Genomic DNA, 20,044 nt, shown 5'->3' on the forward strand with positions numbered 1-20,044 from the left:
GTGATTATTTAACTTTGCTATAATTTCATAACCTCTATTAGGTAAAAAGTGTATAACATGATCAAAATTCCTGCCTTTTCAAAGTATAAAAGTTATTCAAAATCACATTTTTTTTCCTAAAATATAAAGTTTCATTCACATCCAATTGTCTAAATTTAGAATAACACCAAATTTTCCATATTTTTTCATAAAAGTATTTTTCTCATTACATTAAATTCTCTCCCTAAATAATTAAGCAAAGACAGAATCATTTCATAGCTCTTACCTGTAAGTTAACCAAGGTCCCGAATCGACTAAAATGCTCATTAAGTTTGCTGATATTATTTAATTCTGGAGGAACTTTTCTAAGTTCAAGTTTGGTATTTTCATTTCCAAACTGAACCTTTTTCTGGAAACCTGGGCTGTTTGTTCTATTAAAGTTCGGTCTGTAACAAAATTCAAGTTAAATTAATACATTCATTTATAAATCTTAACCACTATCAAGTACAAAAAAATAAAGTTTTACAATTTAAGTTCCTTTTTTTTTTCAACATTGAAATTACTGGTTGATAATGGAAATTTAAATTTTCTTCCAAAACAATGAAGTCTCCAAATTAATACTGTTCACACTTTTTATGGAAGCCAACTGAGAAGGGTCTTTCCATATCACTTGTTACTTGCCATTTTCAATCCACTTCTACATAAAGCTCTTAGCAGAAAAGGTCCTAGCACCTTTTCAGTCAATTTGCATCTATAACCTTTGTTCCAATTCTGCAAAAGCTAGCTTACTGAGATATATCTTATCTTAAAATGTTATTTCAAAGGTAAGAATGAATATCTCAACTACTTCCCAACTTAAAAAAAATGTCAGAACTATAGGCCATACATTTGATACTTAAAAGGACAAAACTATGGCCCAGAGAGATTACACTGCTTACCCTAAAGCACAGAATTAAAGGCAGACACAACTAGAAATCATCTATTTTTACATGATGTTAAAGCTCTAAGTGTTATCTTAGTCTCTCCCTAAGCATGCAAATTTATAAATGAATCATCATACACACCCCAACATTCTGATTCCTTACTACTTTCTCTGAAGCCCTTCTTTGACAAGTTCAGTGCCTATCCAGCCTCCCTGACCCTGAAAAAGATCCCTTTATACCTCTTAGCAGGAATTACTCACATGCTAAAGACTCCTTCCAGACCTGACCCAAATTTTCTTCCCTACTAAGGAGCTCATGACTATCCTTTATATAGGTAGTATTCAATGGCATCTATAACATAAGGAATAATTTTTTATAGGTGGGTGGAGGTGGAAAGAAGAAAAACTATGTCCTCAACCATACCTGAAAATGCCTTCCAAGTACCAGACAACTAATAAAATTTTAGAAAACTTACACTTTAGTGGAGAACTGCCTACAGAACAAAATCATGAGTTATATTTTGAAAAACAGTACAGTCATAATAATTAAAAATTACTGCATAATAATACTCCTCAATTTTCCCTGCCAGCTTACTTATCAAACCAAGTCTTCTTTGTAGTAACTCCAGGCTCCCCAGAACCAATGGTTCTTTTCCTTGACTCTGAATCCACTACTATCCTCATACTGCTTTTATTAGGAGGTTTTTCTGTTTGAAAAGAAAATATGAGAAAACATAGATTAATATTTTGTTTTTATCATAGCTACTTCCTTAAATTCATACTGAAACAAAGTTCTGACTTTTCGTCCAAATATATATTTTAAAAAAATATATAAATGTACATTCAAATATAGTAATCTAAGGGATTTTAACTCATTCCAAATTCATTTCAACCTAACTAAAGAAGAGTCTCCGTAATTCTCACATGTCAAATTACAACAACTCTGTGGGCCACTTCTCTGGGAAGGCAGGGGGTGAAATCCATGTCACTGTTCCCCCTTTGCCATCATCCTTGCCACAAATATGACCTTAAAGAATTGATAACTCTAGTTGTAATTGAAGTGAGCTGCTTAAATATCGACATATTAACATAATTATAGCATACCTGATTTTGAAAAGGTAAATATTTGAGACTGAAATGTAGTGCCAAAGAGCTATAAATATCTGCTACTGTCAACATTTTACATTTACTTAGTTGAGTTTGATACAGTACATTTAACCTGTTACTCCCAAATGATAGCAAAGATTAAAATAGGCAAACCTTAGTCCATAGAAAAATAAAACTTTAAAATTCCTTTTTTAAAGATGAATAAAGTGGTTGTAGAAATCCTATTCTTAGTATTTCTAAACACATAACTAACCAAAAGAACTTAAGATCTGTTTCAGCACAATCTTTCTCATGGCTACTACAACCTCTACACAGGAGACCACTTCAATCAATCTCTCTATCACATGTGAACTCTGCTCTGAGGACCAGTCCTAAATTTCTAACCTCTTGGTTTTCTCTGGCCATCTTCTGCTTTCTACGGGTATCCTAAAACTATGCACAAATTATCTTCCTATTTAAAGTACTTTTCAAATCTTAAACATTTCTATTAATGAAACTACCATTTTCCCAGTCATATTTGATTTCTGACTCTGCCCACATCCCTTCAATTTATCTTAGCTGTATTCCTCTCATTTTCCACTGAGACAATGTAGGTACAAATATGCATTACTTTTTACCTAGTCTACTGTCCTGAGCTTCTACTTCCAGATTCTCCTGCCATCAACCTATCCTATATAGAGAGCTACCAAAATCAGTGGCCCAGAACCCTGCTGATTCTAAAACTGACACTTCCCATCAACATTTAAACAAGCACAAATTACTCTATTTTTAAAAGAAACTTTCTAAGACCACTTTCCTCTCCTGTGACAGCCTTTTCTCTCCCTACCCTCACAGCTATTTCCTAAGAGATGTCTACACTTGCTAAATAACTTTGCTTCCTTAAAACCCACTCATTTACTAATCCTCTGAAATTAGCAGCTGCTCCCACTACTGCACTTAATTTGCTCATGCTAAAGTAGCTGATATCTTAACTTGTTGCTTAAACTTATGACTACATCCCAGTTCTTCTCTTGACTTCTCAAGAGCATGTGATGCTGCTGATCCTCTTCCCTTCCTTCTTAGATATTACCTTCCCTCGATTTTCAGTACTGCCTGCTTCTGTCTCTCCCTTTTTGGCTTCATTTTCTCAGTGTCTTACATAAGCTCCCCTTTCTCTGCCCACTGCTTCGGTGTTGGCATTCTCCAGGGTATTAACATGAGCTTTCTAATCTCACTATACATAATCTCCCCAAGACATCCTATCTATTGCCATAGCTTCATTCATCAGTTTAGTGATTCTCAAGGGGGAAGGAGGGAGTATCAGATACAAGAGAATGGCTTTTGGAACCTATGTCATCAGTTAGGCTTGCAGATTTGGGTATGCCTCCTTCCATCTTCCTTTACTTTGCACTATACTAAATGGAACAGAAGATTAAGAACCACTGTTCTACATGCTCATGATTCCAAAATCTGTATTTTCTAGCCAGCTGTCTCTTACAGATATTGGATTTCCAGATCTTATCTCACTTTGGACATTTTTACTCAAATGTCCCAGGCACACAACAAATTAAACACTTCCAAAGCTAAATTTATATCCTACCAAAGCAGTTCTCCCTCTCAATGAATATTATCATCTGCCCAATTTCCAGAGCAGAAACCTGGTATCTTTAATCTCATTCTCTTCATTTACCCCCATTCTAAGTTCTGCAATCCAGTAAGATACAAGGATTGCCAATTCTTTCTACTAAATTTAAATCTTTCACTTCCCACTGTTACTCCCCTAGTCTAGTTACTATCACCTCTTCTCTAGAATTCTTCAAATGTCTTTAATTGGCCTCCTGCTCCCTCTGTTCCAGTCACAAAGTTCTTCCAGTTTCTTAAAAGTATTTTAGGGTATATATGTTTTATCTACCCGCTTTCTCTGGCTAACTCTGACTTATCCTACACAACTTTACAACAGATCAGGTGGAAACATCCAGTATCTAGCATGGGTGATGTTCACAGTGCAAGCTGCAGTTTCTTTGCCCAGTGGTATGTTTATAAGACCAGTTCTGCAACAGAATTTTTGACTTTTCTCTGCCTCACAAGTCTGGTTCACTGGCCCTTTTGCGGAGTCTTTGAGCTATCCAATATCCAATTTTACTTTAATGTGGTCTTTAAGATTCACTAAAAGAGGCAGTGATGTATTTTTCCTCAGCAGTGGTGATGTGTTTGCTCCAATTCATCTGTAGTCTCTCACTCAGATTCTCTTTTATTGTCACTTACTTAAAAGAGAGTTAAAAAAAGAAAAAAAGAAGTCAAGTTCCTCTGGGTATACAAGAAGGAAATGTGTCTATTATTTATGTGTAGTGTGGTCCCCACCCCAATATTCTTTTAATAGTTTTTCCAGTTAAAATTTTCAGCACTGGTTTTGTTGAAGGCAAATGGAAAACTATTCAGCCCTTCTTCCTACCTATCTATAAACAATCAAGGGAGTATCTATCAAATTTTGACCTCCTTAAAATCTGGAAAGAACCATTATCAGGACCTCTAGGTCACATTTATATTAGTAATTCCAAGGCATCGAAGGGCCTAGATTTTTTCATTTGTTTAATAATGATAATCCCCCATCAAGTTTAAAGTATAAAGCATGATAATTATCACATAATAGTCTATGACAAATTTAAATTAAGGGCATCTGCGGGCTATTAGAAATACATAATTATATAATAAAAAAATTATACAAGTTTTTAATTATGGATGTCACAATCCATGACATTAAATTTCAAACCAAATGGGCAACAGATGAGAACATTCTGGAGAGAGGGGGGACTAAAAAAAGTTATGGAGATAGAAGTACAGGTAATCCTCAATTTAAATGAGTTGCTAAATCGGTTCTGTGGTATATGAAAACAATGATATTAATAAAGAATATATTCCTAAAGCGGCTCAGAGAAATAGTATGTGATGTATCTAAAGAACAGTACTAAACACTATGTATTCTATGGGAAAAGGCGTTCTAAGTAGGTATACCAGATATTCATCTCTCAACAGGGCTACTTCCTATAACTTGTAACTGTATGCATGTGGAGCTGAAATGATCACAACTCCAACCTCCACACACTAAGATTTACGCACAAGGGAAGGTGTTTGATCCTTCTTCCTTCTCTTATCACTGCCAAAAAATTGGCCTGGCATTGAAATGGGTCTAATAAATACTGATCTGTAGTAGCACATATTTATGTCACTCTAAAAGAGCAAGATAAGAGACAACTTGATGTGGGAGTTCTAGTGAGAGCAAGGAGTACTGGAATGATAAAAAGAAAATAAGTGTTAAACAGTAACCCAAAGAAGGAAGGGGCTTTCTCTAAGCTAGCCAGGTAGGAGAGACTCAGGAGATAAATAGCCACAATCTCAAGTGGCTACTTTTCAATTACAAGCAATTTTATATTCCTTACATAGAAACTGTTAAAAATGTTTTTTCTTTCATTGTTAATAATAGTAATTAGAATGTCTCAAGAAGAATTTAAAAGAGGTGAAGGAAAGGAGGTATCCACATGAAATGTTGTCAAAAAGGATACAAATAAAACTGGGTATAACTGAAAATGATCCTCACTCCTCCAATACAAAAAGTTCTTTGAATACTCAAAGTAGATGCTCAGAATCTGATAGTTTCTAATGAATCAACAAAAAAATGCAAAGTAATCACAAGTTTACTAAACCACATTAGTTATTGTTACTTATTTAATTTTTGTTTACTTTTAACATGTTAGAATTTGATATTAGTTTGCTTCTAACATTTTAAGCAAAAGGAGTTATATTTTAGAACATGATTCATTAGCTTTTAAAATTTTCTTAGAGGAGACAGACTTTTTAATGAAATTTCTAAATGGGAGAACATAGAGTTTAGTCACAAGAAGATAGAGTTTAATCACAAGAAAATTTTAAAAGCTAATGAATCATATTCTAAAATATAACTCCTTTTGCTTAAAATGTTAGAAGCAAATTAATATCAAATTCTAACATGTTAAAAGTAAGCAAAAGTAAAATACACATCAAGCACAAGTTTGTACAGCTAATTTCATTATCCAAACTATGAAAGAATCTATCTTTAGGAATTAAAGCTTCACTCTCAAGAGTTTCAATGAACCTATTAAGACTGTATGTGATAGAAAAAAATCCAACGAAAGCTACCCTAGAAGATATGTTACTTTTGTGAAATTTCTTTCCCCTCAGATGGTAGAACAAAGTGTCACCAATACACACATAGGGAACTACACATTACCTTTTCTTTCAAGGGAGACCAAAGGATCCAAGAAACAAACATAAACACCATCCCTTACTCAACCCCAATAAATGAGGGACTGACTGTTCTTTATAAACGTTTTATCACTCTTGATATCATAAAAATGATAAGAAAAAAAGATTAATTATAGTACCTCTGGGTGGCAAATCCATATCCCCTGATGTTAGTCCTATCAAGTTAGGCCTTTGTGCATGTACTCTATGTCTATACATAGGTCTGGAAGTGTTTGTTATGCTGGGGGCCTCAGGATTGTAGCCATCTGTGTCATATGTATCTGGTAATACAAAAACTGTAATTAAAAAACAATTATAAAACTCCACTTCATAATTTTTCTATATTGACAATAGAAAAAGTAAACTATATATTACTAATATATAACTAATGCATTTCACATGTATTAAAAATTGTTTTATAAAAATAAAAATGTTATTAAAAAGAAAATATAACTTTTAACTTTAAAATATAACTTTAACTTACGTTTAATGTACATTCACCATGTCTACATTTTATTCTAAATAATTTTAGTGGAAAAAAAAAGACTTGCTAGTGCAACTTATTCTCTAGACATTTTTAAATTCTTTATCTAAAACTATGCTCTAAAACTATATTATATTATGAATATAGAAGGCCAAAACTGCACCTGCAGTAAAAAGAGAGGGTGGAGCAGGAGGAGGCTGGTGATGAATGCCAGTTGTTACTACAGTAGGAACAGAACTGGTTGCAGAGTTTGGGGGAGCATCCATGCCAGATGGCTGCAAAGGAGGAAGTGGAGGTGGTGGTCCTGTCAAAACCAAAGAATAAGAAATATCATCTGAAAGCAAACAAATAAAATAAGTTATTTGTATATCCAAACATGACATTCTCATTCATCAAACTATAATATCTAAAAACACCAAGCTCTTAAAACTATATTAGTTTTCTAGAGTAAAATATCCTTTTAATGTATGCCAAAACAGGTTTGTCTTAAGCTATAAAGGACTACAGGCAGCTGAGATTCATCAGGAATGGGCATAATTCAAGGCCACTCCAAATCACTGGAAACCGTACGTTTCAAACAAAGTAGGGGTATATTCTAAATGGAACTATCTTGCTCTTAGTTTCCAGCAGGCATCTATAAAATTACTTTAAATACTTTTATAACAAAAGTGAGCATCAAATCATTAACTTTTTAAAAAGACTATGAATGGACATATAATAAGTACAGGTAAATAAACATATACTACTTACCTGTGACAGGTGGTAGACTGGGTGGTAGTGGGCCTGGCGGTGGCACTGGGGGTCTCAGATTAACGGGTGGGGGTGTAAGAATTGGTGGAGGTGGGGGGAGTCCAGGAGGAGGCGGTCCTTCAACAACAGGAGGTTGTGCGGGAAAAGGCAGCATACCAGGAAGATTCACATCTTCTACAACTACCGGGTCACTTCCATGATCAAAAGGGCACATGTCTCCTCTCATACAGAAACCCTTTTCTGTGAAGAAAAATTGAAAGAAACATGAAAGTGCTGGACATATAAATTTCTTCTAACGCAAGTGAAATATTTAAAAACAGAAATATTTTTAATATTGGACAAGTATAATCAACCGTATCATAATTAACCATTTCATAACCATACCAACTAATTACTAATAATATGAAACACCTATCAAGTGATAATATACTAATGTACACACTAAAAAAAGTCACCAAATTAAATACCTAGCTATCAAAATGGTATAAAACTTATTTATGTAAAAACTTATATACATGTCATATTTTTGTCATTAGGAACATCTGCTATATTTAAATCTCTCATTTAAAACTTAAAAGATATTGCAACTACAGCTTTAATACAATATATTCAACTTTTATAGTAAAATCTTAAGAGTCTTTAATTAATTTATAAAATTACAGGGGTGATAGTCACATTTTTAGGTTCTACTTACATGCCAACAACCATTCATTTCTAAAGAAGTGAGTTTTGTCAAGAATAATTCAGTAGCAGATTCCCTGATAAATGACTCAGTAGATATTCTTCTTGTTTGGGAAACTCCAAAAATATATTAAGACTTACACGCAAATAAATATCTTTAAATTGATGTTCAATAGTCAGTGTGACTAATGGAAGTTTCAAAAATATTAAGGAATTCATGAAATGCTTAAGATAAATTTCCCACCATTTTCAATAGGTTAAGCCTTTGTATAATTGTGTGCGATCTAAACTGTCAGAATCTAGTCAGCTGGAAATACTAACTCAGTACTTCATGAAATAGTTGAAAGACTTACCATCATAGTCTCTACATCGTTTCTTTGGCATTGGTGGTCTGACATATGAGTTGTGGTCCACCTGATCTTCATGAAATTCAGACCAACTTTCGGTAGTGTTATTACCATGATGAGTAGGAGCAATTACTGTAATAGTGCTGCTCAAAGTAGGTACAGGGTAGTGGCCAGATGAAATATTAGGTACCGAAGAAACTGGAGTATAATTGTTTTCTAGTGGATCTGTTCTATCCAAGTCATATTTAGGCTTGACCAGATCTCTTTCTGCAATGAAACATAAATGACTTAAAAACATATATTCTATCAAAAAAAATGCTGAAGATCTAAGAAATAGTGTGATTTTTGCTAAACACAGAGAAAATGTTCAAATTTTACACAATCCTCATTTCCTTTTAAAACTACTCAATGAATACACAATGTTCCAAGATAAGCTTCTTTTTTTCAGTGTGACCTAAACTATAAAACCACACAAAGTTGCTGTATTTAATGAGTTTTTTCCTTGCAGTTATTTATCGAAAAAAGATAATTTTTAATCTTCTTCATTGCAATCTTAGCATACGTAACTTCAGCCTACAAAACATGCAGTAAAATAAAAGTATGAGAGAGGAAAAAAAATGGCATAGATGATAGAGGCTCTGTCCATCTGTCTGGTGACCAAATCAAAGTTGTGATGGAAACAAGCAGCAGCAAGGAAAAATCGCCTGGGATCTAGATGAACAAGCCATACAACTAGGGAGAAATCCAAGAAATCACCCTACAATGGCCAAAGATAGGACAGGGCAAGGACGCAAGGCTGCCCAGTCTCAAGAAGCTGAGTGAGACGGAGGCTGTGGCAACGACAGTGGCAGAAGCCTCTTAAAGAGGCCCCGTCCACGAGTGGATTTTCGCAGTGACCGACCTGCTCGCTCTGAGCACCAGTGCCCATTTGGCTATGCGCAGGGGGCACCAGGGACTTACAGAAAGACATTGTCAGAAGGCTGAGAGGAGACTCACACTACAGAAGTGCTGGCAGTATCCACTGTTTCCTGTTGAGCCCTCCCCCATACCAATGCGCCAGACACAGTGCTGCCATAGCCATGACTTCATCAAACTGGGTTAACAGAGGTGTCTCTGCCCAGAGGATTCCCTGAAACCCCGCCTCCCTCAACTTGCAGCACCACTGAAGCCATATCCAGGTGTGTCCTCGAGAGTCCAGTGCTCCTTGATCACACTGGAGCCAGTTGGCCTCAGTTTCTGGTGTGGCCTTTTGAGGCAACTATCAGCACAGCATCTGTGGAATGCTTGCTGAATATTAACTGGTGGCCCTGGAGGGGTAGAGGCTTTGGTCTAAGTTTGGCTGGCAGCTGAACCCCTCTCAAGACTGTGCCACTGGACACCTATTTCACAAATCTGCACTAATAAGACCGGGAGACTCAGGAGCTTTGCTTAATACATAGAAACAGACACGGAAAGGAAGCCAAAGTGGAAAGACAAAGAAGCAGAAACCATATGACGGAACAGAACAGAGATCCAGATATAATGGAGTCAAGTAATCTAACAGATGCAGAGTTCAAAACACTGGTTATAAAGATGCTCAATGAACTTTTGGGAAGTGTAGATAAATTCATTGAGAACTTCAACAAAGAGAAAAAAACATAAAAATGGAAATGGAAATTATAAAAGGGAACCAGTCTGAAATGAAGAACACATTATCTGAGATGAGAAGTATATTAAATGAAATAAACAAAGGAATAAACAAAATTAATAAAGAAAAGAATTAAATGCCCTATCTAGAGGATGAGAAAGCCAAGGACATGCAATCAGAATTGCAAGAGATACGATGCCAAGACTATAAAAATAATTTAAGGAGCGTATGGGACACTATTAAGGGTCCAAATATCTGTCTGATCAGTGTAACTGAAGAAAATCAAGATGCTGAACAGCTGTTTGAAGAAATAATGATGGAAAATTTCCCTAACCTGGTGAAGGAAATGGACATAAAATCCCAGGAAGCTCAGGGATCCAAAACTCAGGGATCCAAAGAAGCCCTCACCGAGACACATCATAATTAAAATGCCAAAGGTTAAATACAAAGAAAGAATATTAAAAGCAGCAAGAGAAAAACAGATAATTACTTATAAGGGAAAACCCATTAAGACTGGCAGCTGATTTCTCAAAAGAAACTATGTAGGACAGAAGGGTTTGGCAAGAAGTATTCGACAGAATGAAGACCCAAGATTTACAACCAAGGATTCTTTATGCAGCAAAACTGTCATTTAGAGTTGAAGGACAGATGAAGAGTTTCCCAGACAAAAATAAGCTAAAGGAATTTATCACCACCAAGCCGTATTACAGGAAATGTTGGAGGGACTTCTTTAAGAAGAAAAAATACAAAAGACTCCCTTTAAATTAATAGACACACACAGACTGAAAGGAAGGGGATGGAAAAAGATATTGTTTTGATGGACCTAGAAAGTATTTAGGTCAGACAGAGAAAGATAAACACTATATGATTTCACTTATACGCGGAATCTAAGGAACAAAAAGAACAAACTGATCAAAAACAGACTCACAAATATAGTGGACAAGTTGGTGATGGACAGAGGGAGAGTTTGAGGGGCTGGGAGAATGGGGTGAAGGGTTAAAGAAGTACAAATTAGTAGCTGGTGGATGGTTACAGAGATAGGGAGCACAGTATAGGGAATGCAGTTAGCATTAGCTAGGTAGAGGGTCAAGGGAGGGAGCATTTGGGGGCATCGTTTTACGAACTATGTAGATGTCTAACCGATGTACTGTATACTTAAAACTAATTAAAATAAATTTATAAAAGTACAACTGGAAGTTTCAAAACAGTCATGGGGATGTAAAGAATAGCATAAGGAATATAGTAGATAATATTGTAACAATTATGTATGGTGTCAGATGGGTACTAAATTTATCTGGTAATCACTTTGTAAGTAATATAAATGTCTAAACATTATGTTGTATACCTGATACTATTGTATGTCAACTGTAATTAAAAAATAAAAAAATTATTTAAAAAAAATAAATAAAATTACGGTTATTTAGTTGTCATCCATCAAAAGACCGTAACATGCTTTTTTACAGTGAACACTATTTAGTGAAGATGAGAATGAATGAGCAAAAAAAGAAAAAAAAGTTCATAATAAACATGAAGAAATTAATCAGACTGTATATGGTCCTAAGGAAAGAGAAAAGATATTAAGGAGATTAGTTAAGTGAAAGATGTGCAGAGAGGCGTAGTATACGTAGATCATGGGGAAAAAAATCTTAAAGGGTTAGAGAAGTACATTATATATAGGCTATTAATATTATTTCCTAGATTAAAGATAACTGTATAATAAAGGCTGCAAAGGTAACAAAAATCTAAGCTTGAGTGAAGGTGTTTTACTCAAAAGTGTGTTAGTTGTTTTATCGGCTATGTCTTCCTTTCAATAATACACATTGCAAGAAATATTATACATATTAGAAATCACATGGTCTTATAAATACATCTGAAATGAAAACTTTTAACTTTTCAGTTTCGAGGTATAACTGATATATAATTAACTGAAAATATTTAAAGCATACAATTTAAGGAGGGGGAGACTATTCTATGTGTATACCTGTGAAACCAAACACCACAATCAAAATAATGTACATACTGTACATACTTATCATCCCCAAAAGTATCCTTGTGCCACCTGATAATCCATCCCTCCTTTAATCCATCCCAGGCAAACACTGATTTGTTTTCTATCATCGTAGGTTAATCTGCATTTTCTAAAGTTTTACATACATAAATACTAATCTTTGTCTGGCTTCTTTCACTCAGCATAATTATTTTGAAATTCATCCATTTTGTTGCATGTATCAACAGTTCTTTCCTTTAAATCCACTGTATAGGTTATAACACAATTTGTGTATCCATTCACCTGTTGATAGACATTTGGGTTGTTTCTAGTTTGGGGCTATTACAAATGAAGCTGCCAGGATCGTTTGGGTACAAGTCTTCATGTGCAAATACACTTTGATTTCTTTTAGGTAAATACCTAGGAGTGGAATGGCTGGATCATTTGGTGGGTGTAGGTTTTACATTTCCAAGATATTCTTAAAGTGTTTTCTAAAGATTCCAGTTTACTGCCATCCTCACCAATACTGGATAAAATCAGTCTTTTTAATTTTAGTCATTCTGATGAATGTGCAGTGATAATTCATTGTGGTTTTAAGTTGCATGAAATAATTTTTTTTTTTTTTTAATTTTAAAAGCAATCACCTGGACCAAATCAAAATAGAAAAAAAAGAAGAAAATGCTGACAAAATTTAAACAATTTTTAAAACCCTCAATTAAGAAGTGTTTTCACAATAAAAGAATGCAAACCAATATATACACATATATGATTTACCCCTGCTTCGTGTCCTGCTTCTGCTTCTAGTCCTGCTTCTATCCCTATCCCTGTCACGAAGCCTCTCTTTACTCCAACTTCGACTCCGACTCCTGCTGTAACTGCGACTTCGCCCTCGTCTTCTATTGTACCGGTCTCTGTATGAATCTCTTCGAGGAGGGTTTCGATCATAATCTCTTTTGCGAGAACGATCATCTTTTTTCCTCTCATCACGACTTCTAAAGAAATATACGATCACTTTCATGTAAATAATTTTTAGATACAGGAAAAACTCTAAATGCAAAAGTCATATTAAATTCTTATAACATCACGACTCTTTATCCCACCAGAATACAAATATAGGAAGCTAAAAAGCAACTGACAAACTGAACATGATCTGCTTAACTAGTCCGAAACTCTTTTAAGGGAAAACAACTCTTAAAATCTTAATCCTTAATCTTATAAACAAAGGCATCTATACATTTAGGCATCTGTACAATATGTCTTATTGCATATATTGTCTTATACATGTATGTACCATGTCTCATACTTGTAGGCATGTATCACATGCACTGCACTCTAAATGCTTTTGAAGCCTTTATGGAAAAAATAATGTTTTCATGTTAAAGGGAAACTACAAGCAAAAAAAAAGTTTCACGTTACGATTTCATTGGAATTTGAAGTTAGGAATAAAAATAACAATAACTAATAGATGCCAACCACTGTGTAAAATCTCACTTCCAGGACATACAAATCTGACCTAGATATTCTTGGTAGAAGAGAACTGAATTACACTTTCCTAGACCAATAAAAGAGTAGACATTACTTGCCCTTCAGAAAAAGATAACTAACGTCTAAACAATGAAGATGGTTCAATGAATCAATCACCTATTTTCTCTGTATCGGGAGCTTGATTGGGGAGGACTGTGATTTAGCCTTCTGGAAAACTTCTTCTCTCGCTCTTCCTCCTTTATGATCTGATACACACACAAAAAAATGTGTAATTTTAATGAAAATTATTCCTTGCCATGTTACTACTACAATGATTTAACTGATATTAAAATATAGGAGCAAAATTGTCGTCTTCTAAAAGTATTCAAACAAAAGAAATTTCTCTTCTAAATACCATCATCTAGTTTAACCATTAAAGACAGGCATGCTGAAAGTTAAAGTGAATATAAAGAAATTCGTAAATGCTTGTCTTAGATAACAGTAGTAAGAAAACATTTTAAGCAAGTGTCTTCATTTTAACATTATTAGTGAAAATCCAATTTTATTCCTTCTTTCAAAAGTCCAACATACATTCATGTTTTGGTTTCATGGATTTGGTTTGGTGCCAAACACCTTAGGGAATACAGGAGAATGCATAAGAACTAACCAAGCCAAGAAAAACACAACATTTCAGAAAATATATAAGATGAAATAGTTCTCCAGTTTCTCATAGTTTGGCAGTTATGTATTCCTCTTTCTTACAAGAGGCCTCCACTAATACTATATAATTAATAGAAAACATTCCCTTGTTTAGTGCTACTTTCTCTAGGCCTGAATTTCCCATGCTGTACTGCCCAGAACACTGTTTCTATAGGACCATTAAGTATTACTAGAAAAAAAGGATTTGGACCTTTTTTTCTTATGGTCCTTATAGGACCATAAGTATTACTAGAAAAAAAGGATTTGGAAGATAAACAAATTCAGGAACTACAAAATGTGTGGCTTCTGTAAATATAATAGGACTCGAATTTTGCATTTTTAATAAGAATCCTAAGATATTCTGATGCAGGTTGTCTACAGATAGTATAAAAATGTAAAAACGTTCCAATTGTTCCAGTTGCCCCAGCATCCCTTTAGGCAAGAGCCTCTCATTGTCAAAAGTGCCTCACACTGGATAAATTAAATGGAAATCCTATCAACAGACCAAACCCTGACACTGCTTAAAATCCTTCTTCTAACAGCTTGCCTTTTTTTTTTCTTGTAAATACTTTTGTTCTCCTCCCACCCATATCAACTCTCTCTCAAACCCCCAAAATGGGTACAAATAAAACTCTCCTTATGCACTTTTTCCTTTCTATTTGCCTCAATGCACACTTGCCAGTAATTTATGTTGACAGATCATCATATTCCACAGTACATGCTCAGTAGGCAACTTTTACTACACTCACAGTATTTTTAATCCAGATTGCCATCTGACATTCTGACACTTCTGAAAAATCAGGGATAAATATCCTTAGCAATTGGTCAAAAAAACTATAGTGAAATATTATTATATCAACAGATGTAAGAGTAAGGCTTTGCCACTAAATAGTTTTGGGAGGAAGACTTCTTATTGCTTCTCAAACCAAAAGCCCATGATTTACTGAAGATTTTTTAAGAATTAAAATGTAATCTGTAACAACAAAAATCTGGAACCAATCCAAACTTCCATCAATGGAAAAAACATATATAATTAATAGTATGTGTATATATATATACACGCACACATACATATATCTCTAAGTGGTATAAGCAGTTACCAGTACAATATCCACTAACTCTTTCTTCCTCATTAACAGAACCTCTACACTGTTTGGTATGAAATATGCACAGTTATAAAATTATGTCTGGTCTTCCCCTGCAAAGAGAAGTGATGCAGGTGTTTTGTGTGTGTCTGACTATATACATATATATGTATAAATACACTTTCAAAGATTAAAATGTATTTGAGTATTATATAATACATATGCATAGCATTACATAATAAACAAGAATTATACAATCTGGGGAAAAGATTATAAGGTGAAAATACCAAAGGTCACAACCACATCTTCCACTACACAACAATCTCTCAATAATAACAGTAACTATCATTTACTGAGAACCTATACTATGTGCCACACACTTTGCCAGGTGCTTTATAGACATTATTTAACTGTATTACCATTTCACAGCTGAGTAAACTAAGGCTTAGAAAAGTAATGTTTTTAAGGTCACAAAGCACCAACTGGTAAAGCAAAAATTTTAACCAAGATTTGTTTGACCTAAAGCTGGGATAACTGTAGAAATAAAATAGCATGTCAATTATTTTGCTGGAATTACAATCTTTAAACATCAAATTTAGCAGACCTAAATTATTACATGATTATTAAACAAGAATGGTAATCTTGAATAAAAGGTAAAAACTTCAAAACTTCTTATAGTGTGAAGTCATTTCCATTGCCCTGTGAAGGTCCTTTTATTTGACTACCTTAAATATAGTCTCCTACAAAATGCATGTAGAATAGAAACAGATCTACTGTCAATCTAATTATTTTCATGGAACACAGATAATGAGCCCATAGCTATAAGATACTGTGCAGAAGAGAATTAAAAGCAAGCCTGAGATTGTTATCCTTAGAAAGATTAGCTTGCAAGGTAGGCCTCTGGCTGGCATCTGTGAACTTTGATTTCTGGAGGGTTCTGTAATTCCCTTATAATAACAGTAAATTCTTATGCCTGAATTGTGTACATATTATAGTTTATGCTAAACACCTGCTTTCCTCCTGGGAGTCTGGAATTTTGGTACATACTAGGAAGAAGTTACCTACTCAGCTAGAACTAAATAAAAACCCTGACCACTGAGTCTGTAACAAGCTTCCCTGGTTCACACATGTTGTCCCTCCTTGTTAAGTACTCCACTGGGAGAGGCCTCTGGAAGCTTGTGCCTGCTTTCCCCCAGACTTCGCAGCATACACTTTATTCCCTGTGATTTTGCTTTGTATCCTTCTACTGTTAAGAAATCATAACCATTGAGAATGATTATGCTGAGTCGTGTGAGTGCTCCTTGTGAATCTGAGGGTGGTCTTAAAGACTCCTGACACAGATACAGAAAATACAACTCACTTTAATTATTCCTTATATGTTTTAAAGAACATACAAGGGTTAACACAAATCCTTACCTCTTCCTTTTTTATATCTTTTTCTTGGTGCTGAAAGAATTCTACCTTTAAGCTTCCTGATGATGGCTGTTCTGGAGGAGGTAGGTAACTCTTTGTATTCACAGCATCAAAAAGTTTTTCCACAAATATCTGTGTCTCTAAAAATAGAACCAAAAAACACAGATTAAAAGACATCTGCTAAGATATTAACTCTCCACTTAATAGCTTCCCAACCAGTGTGCCATGGCACAAGTCTTGTAGTAATACTGACGCATTCAGTTTTCAGGGTGGTAGGGGCTAGAATGGCCAGAGCTTCTGGGCCAGTTACTTCCAGCCATGACTAATCTCCATGTACCATGCCCAGAGTGCAAAACACAAATATTACCATTATCTAGATGTTGGTAAAATGAAACAAGCGAAAAAGAACTGTGCTAGACAACATTCAAAGTAGTTTCCTAAAAAGTACTATCTTTGAATAAGCTAGCATTCAGTTATTTTCTTAATTTTTAAAGAAAAAAAATCAGCATACTTTAAAAGAGCATAAGGACATTAATGAAAGAAAAAGCTTCCTTTATAAATAAGCTTTGGAAAAAAATCAGTAATAATATTACTGGTTCAACTTTGTTACAATTAGAACCAAGACTTACTGAGTTTCTTCAATACTATAAGTAATCTTATTTTTAAATAACTTATTAAAATAAAGTAGTATTTTTAAATCAAAGTTCTTACCTTTTTGAAGAAATACATCCAGTTGATCAATACACAATGCCTTTAACTCTTTTTCACTTTTGTCTTTTTTTACCAAAGCGAGAACATATTTTGCTAGGGCTGATGGATCTGCATCACAACTGAAGAAAAAAAGCAATGTTGAAGAAAATTTAGCCATAAATAATTTCAAGTTCTACAAATTCCATTTACAATCTGACTTAATCAGTATGATAGCTACATGAGTTAATATATGTAAAAAGTACCTGGCTCGTGGAAGGCAATAAAGTTCTCTCTTATATTAATATACTTTATGTAATATATGTAGTTGTCATTATCCTTCCAAATATATACTAATATATAAATTAAAAACTCAGTAGGCTTTATTATTATTAAAAAGAGAAACTATAACAAAGTAAAAACAATTTCAAAACATCAAAAACCAATAAAAATACCAAAAGGCTTTGTCCTCTCAGAAACACATAATAGCCAGAAAAACAATGAGAATACAATAAAAGGAAACTTAAAAACATACCACACGATATATTTATTTTAACAACAGAAAAAAAGAGTCTAGAAATAGATCCAAATATATATAGAAATTTAGATTTTTATAATGGTGGCAATGCAAATCAATGAGAAAGAGATGAACTATGCTACCAGCTCCTAAATTCATGACCTACAGGAATGAAAAATGTCCAATGTGCTACTAACTTAAGTTTCGGGGTACTTGATTAGTAATTGTTAAGTCAACTTTGCTCACAGATCTCCTTCCATTTATTTATAAAGACTTGAAGTAGGTTATAACTTACAAGAAGGAAAAAAAAGTCCATTTCAATGGTACATGAGATAAAAAAAAAAAACTTTAAAATTTACTTCAATATACTTACTTATACCAACAAAATTTTAAATACAAAATAATTTATGGTAAATTAATATTTTCATGTTTTATTACAATGAGCATAGAAATACTTAGGTCTGTTATGAAATAAGCATGAAGAAATGGGACAATAATCTCATAACGTATCAGCCTACAGATAGATATATCTGGCAATCTGGTAATACTACATGAGAGACCATGAAATAATACTTATTCATGTTAGGTAACTTGAATAACATGATCGTTTACATTAACCCAACTAGACATTAAACTATATATACTTCAGTTTACTGGAAATCACTGTGTTACATAACAGTATCACTGTTATATAGTGTTTTATTGCAACTGATGTTGATAAATTCTACACTGAGTCCCTAAATATTATAATTTGATTTAATATTGGCTTGACTGTTGTGGTGAATTTTCAATTTAATAATGGCTTTTCTAATGATCTGTCCACTTTACATTTCTCTAAACACAACACCAAATCTATTCCACCTCCATCCCATTATTTTTTAAACAGGAAACTCTACAAGTTGATTAAAATGTTAGCAGCTAAAAATATGGAGAAAGGTCTTTGTGATTTTTATCATGATGGTCAATGGACTACCGTTTTATAAAATGGCAAGACAGAATTTATAATCTTTTCTCAACAATTTCTATAGGAAACAATTATAATCAAATCAAGAACCAATTAAAGTCACAAGCACAACATATCAATGAACACAGACAAAAATTTTAAATGCCTGAGATAGTGTTAAAGACGGATTACTTTTTAAAATTTGTTAGAAGGCAAATTATATACTAGAAGTTTTTTAATTTCACATTTAATAGCAAAACAGGTAAATGTGCTTTCAAGAGACAATTTTTCTAAAGTCCTATAAGAAGTGATTTCATTTTTATTTCAGTATTTTTGAAAACAAACAAACAAAAGGTATGTACTTGCAAATTACAGCGTAGTAAAAAATAACTTGAACCACAGAAGTGTAATAATATATTGAAATGTTATGGACCAGGGAAAAACAAATTATGTGTTCACTTTTCTATTTGTCTTAAGTAAAAGTGCTAATGCTGCATCATCTGAACATTTAGCAATGATAACCTCCTATGCAAAATGAATGACATACAAATGTCTAAATTACCAAATTGAAAGAAAATTATATTTACATAGTAAGGCTGTTGTTTAAAAAAAAAAAAAAAAAACTGTCTCCATGGTAAGCAATTACTGTTCATTAGGTACTTAACCATACCAGTTGCCACTGCTGATAACAGGTTTGCGATTTGAATTATCTTGTCAGAGCTAGACTTTACACTCTGCTACAGTGTTAGCATTCTGGAAACATGTGAAAGAAAAGTGGGACTGAAATCTTTCAGATCAGAGAGAGAGAGACAAATATATATATGTAATTTTGAAAGGTTTAAGGACAAAGAAATAATACTGAAAGAGTGACATACTTCATTACCACCTTCAAGTCAAATTCCCACAAATGCTATATGCTATAAGTACTTAGCCTAGCAAAAACATAGTCTGCAAATAAAGCACGATTCTAACCACAAAATGCTTACAGGAAAGTCTCCAAAAGAACTGAATTTTCTTAATACTTAAATTAACATGAATCAAATCAGCCCTAATATAAAGGTTATAATTACCACCCTAACACATTCATCCTATTAG

The 20,044-nt window shown here is 33.8% G+C and overlaps 1 protein-coding gene across 17 annotated transcripts in view; it reads right to left on the reverse strand.

Annotated features, from left to right (window-relative positions):
• The window catches only part of RBM26 (RNA binding motif protein 26), an 80,665-nt gene that overhangs the window by 38,124 nt on the left and 22,497 nt on the right, over positions 1–20,044 (reverse strand). For 9 of the 17 annotated variants that reach the window (XM_011355474.2, XM_011355473.2, XM_023528003.1 and 6 more), the window contains exons 2-11: positions 17,514–17,632; positions 16,806–16,942; positions 13,783–13,871; positions 12,916–13,133; positions 8,534–8,794; positions 7,500–7,739; positions 6,913–7,083; positions 6,406–6,561; positions 1,497–1,608; positions 266–425 (exon numbers count right to left, since the gene is read on the reverse strand). In XM_011355474.2, the coding sequence (XP_011353776.1) occupies positions 266–425; positions 1,497–1,608; positions 6,406–6,561; positions 6,913–7,083; positions 7,500–7,739; positions 8,534–8,794; positions 12,916–13,133; positions 13,783–13,871; positions 16,806–16,942; positions 17,514–17,632 (1,663 nt within the window). The remainder of the gene's footprint in view (positions 1–265; positions 426–1,496; positions 1,609–6,405; positions 6,562–6,912; positions 7,084–7,499; positions 7,740–8,533; positions 8,795–12,915; positions 13,134–13,782; positions 13,872–16,805; positions 16,943–17,513; positions 17,633–20,044) is intronic. The other 8 variants (XM_023528002.1, XM_011355472.2, XM_011355477.2 and 5 more) reach the window with 4 other exon arrangements.

The sequence above is a fragment of the Pteropus vampyrus genome, unplaced genomic scaffold (assembly GCF_000151845.1).
Source record: "Pteropus vampyrus isolate Shadow unplaced genomic scaffold, Pvam_2.0 Scaffold21, whole genome shotgun sequence".
NCBI classification, from domain to species: domain Eukaryota; kingdom Metazoa; phylum Chordata; class Mammalia; order Chiroptera; family Pteropodidae; genus Pteropus; species Pteropus vampyrus.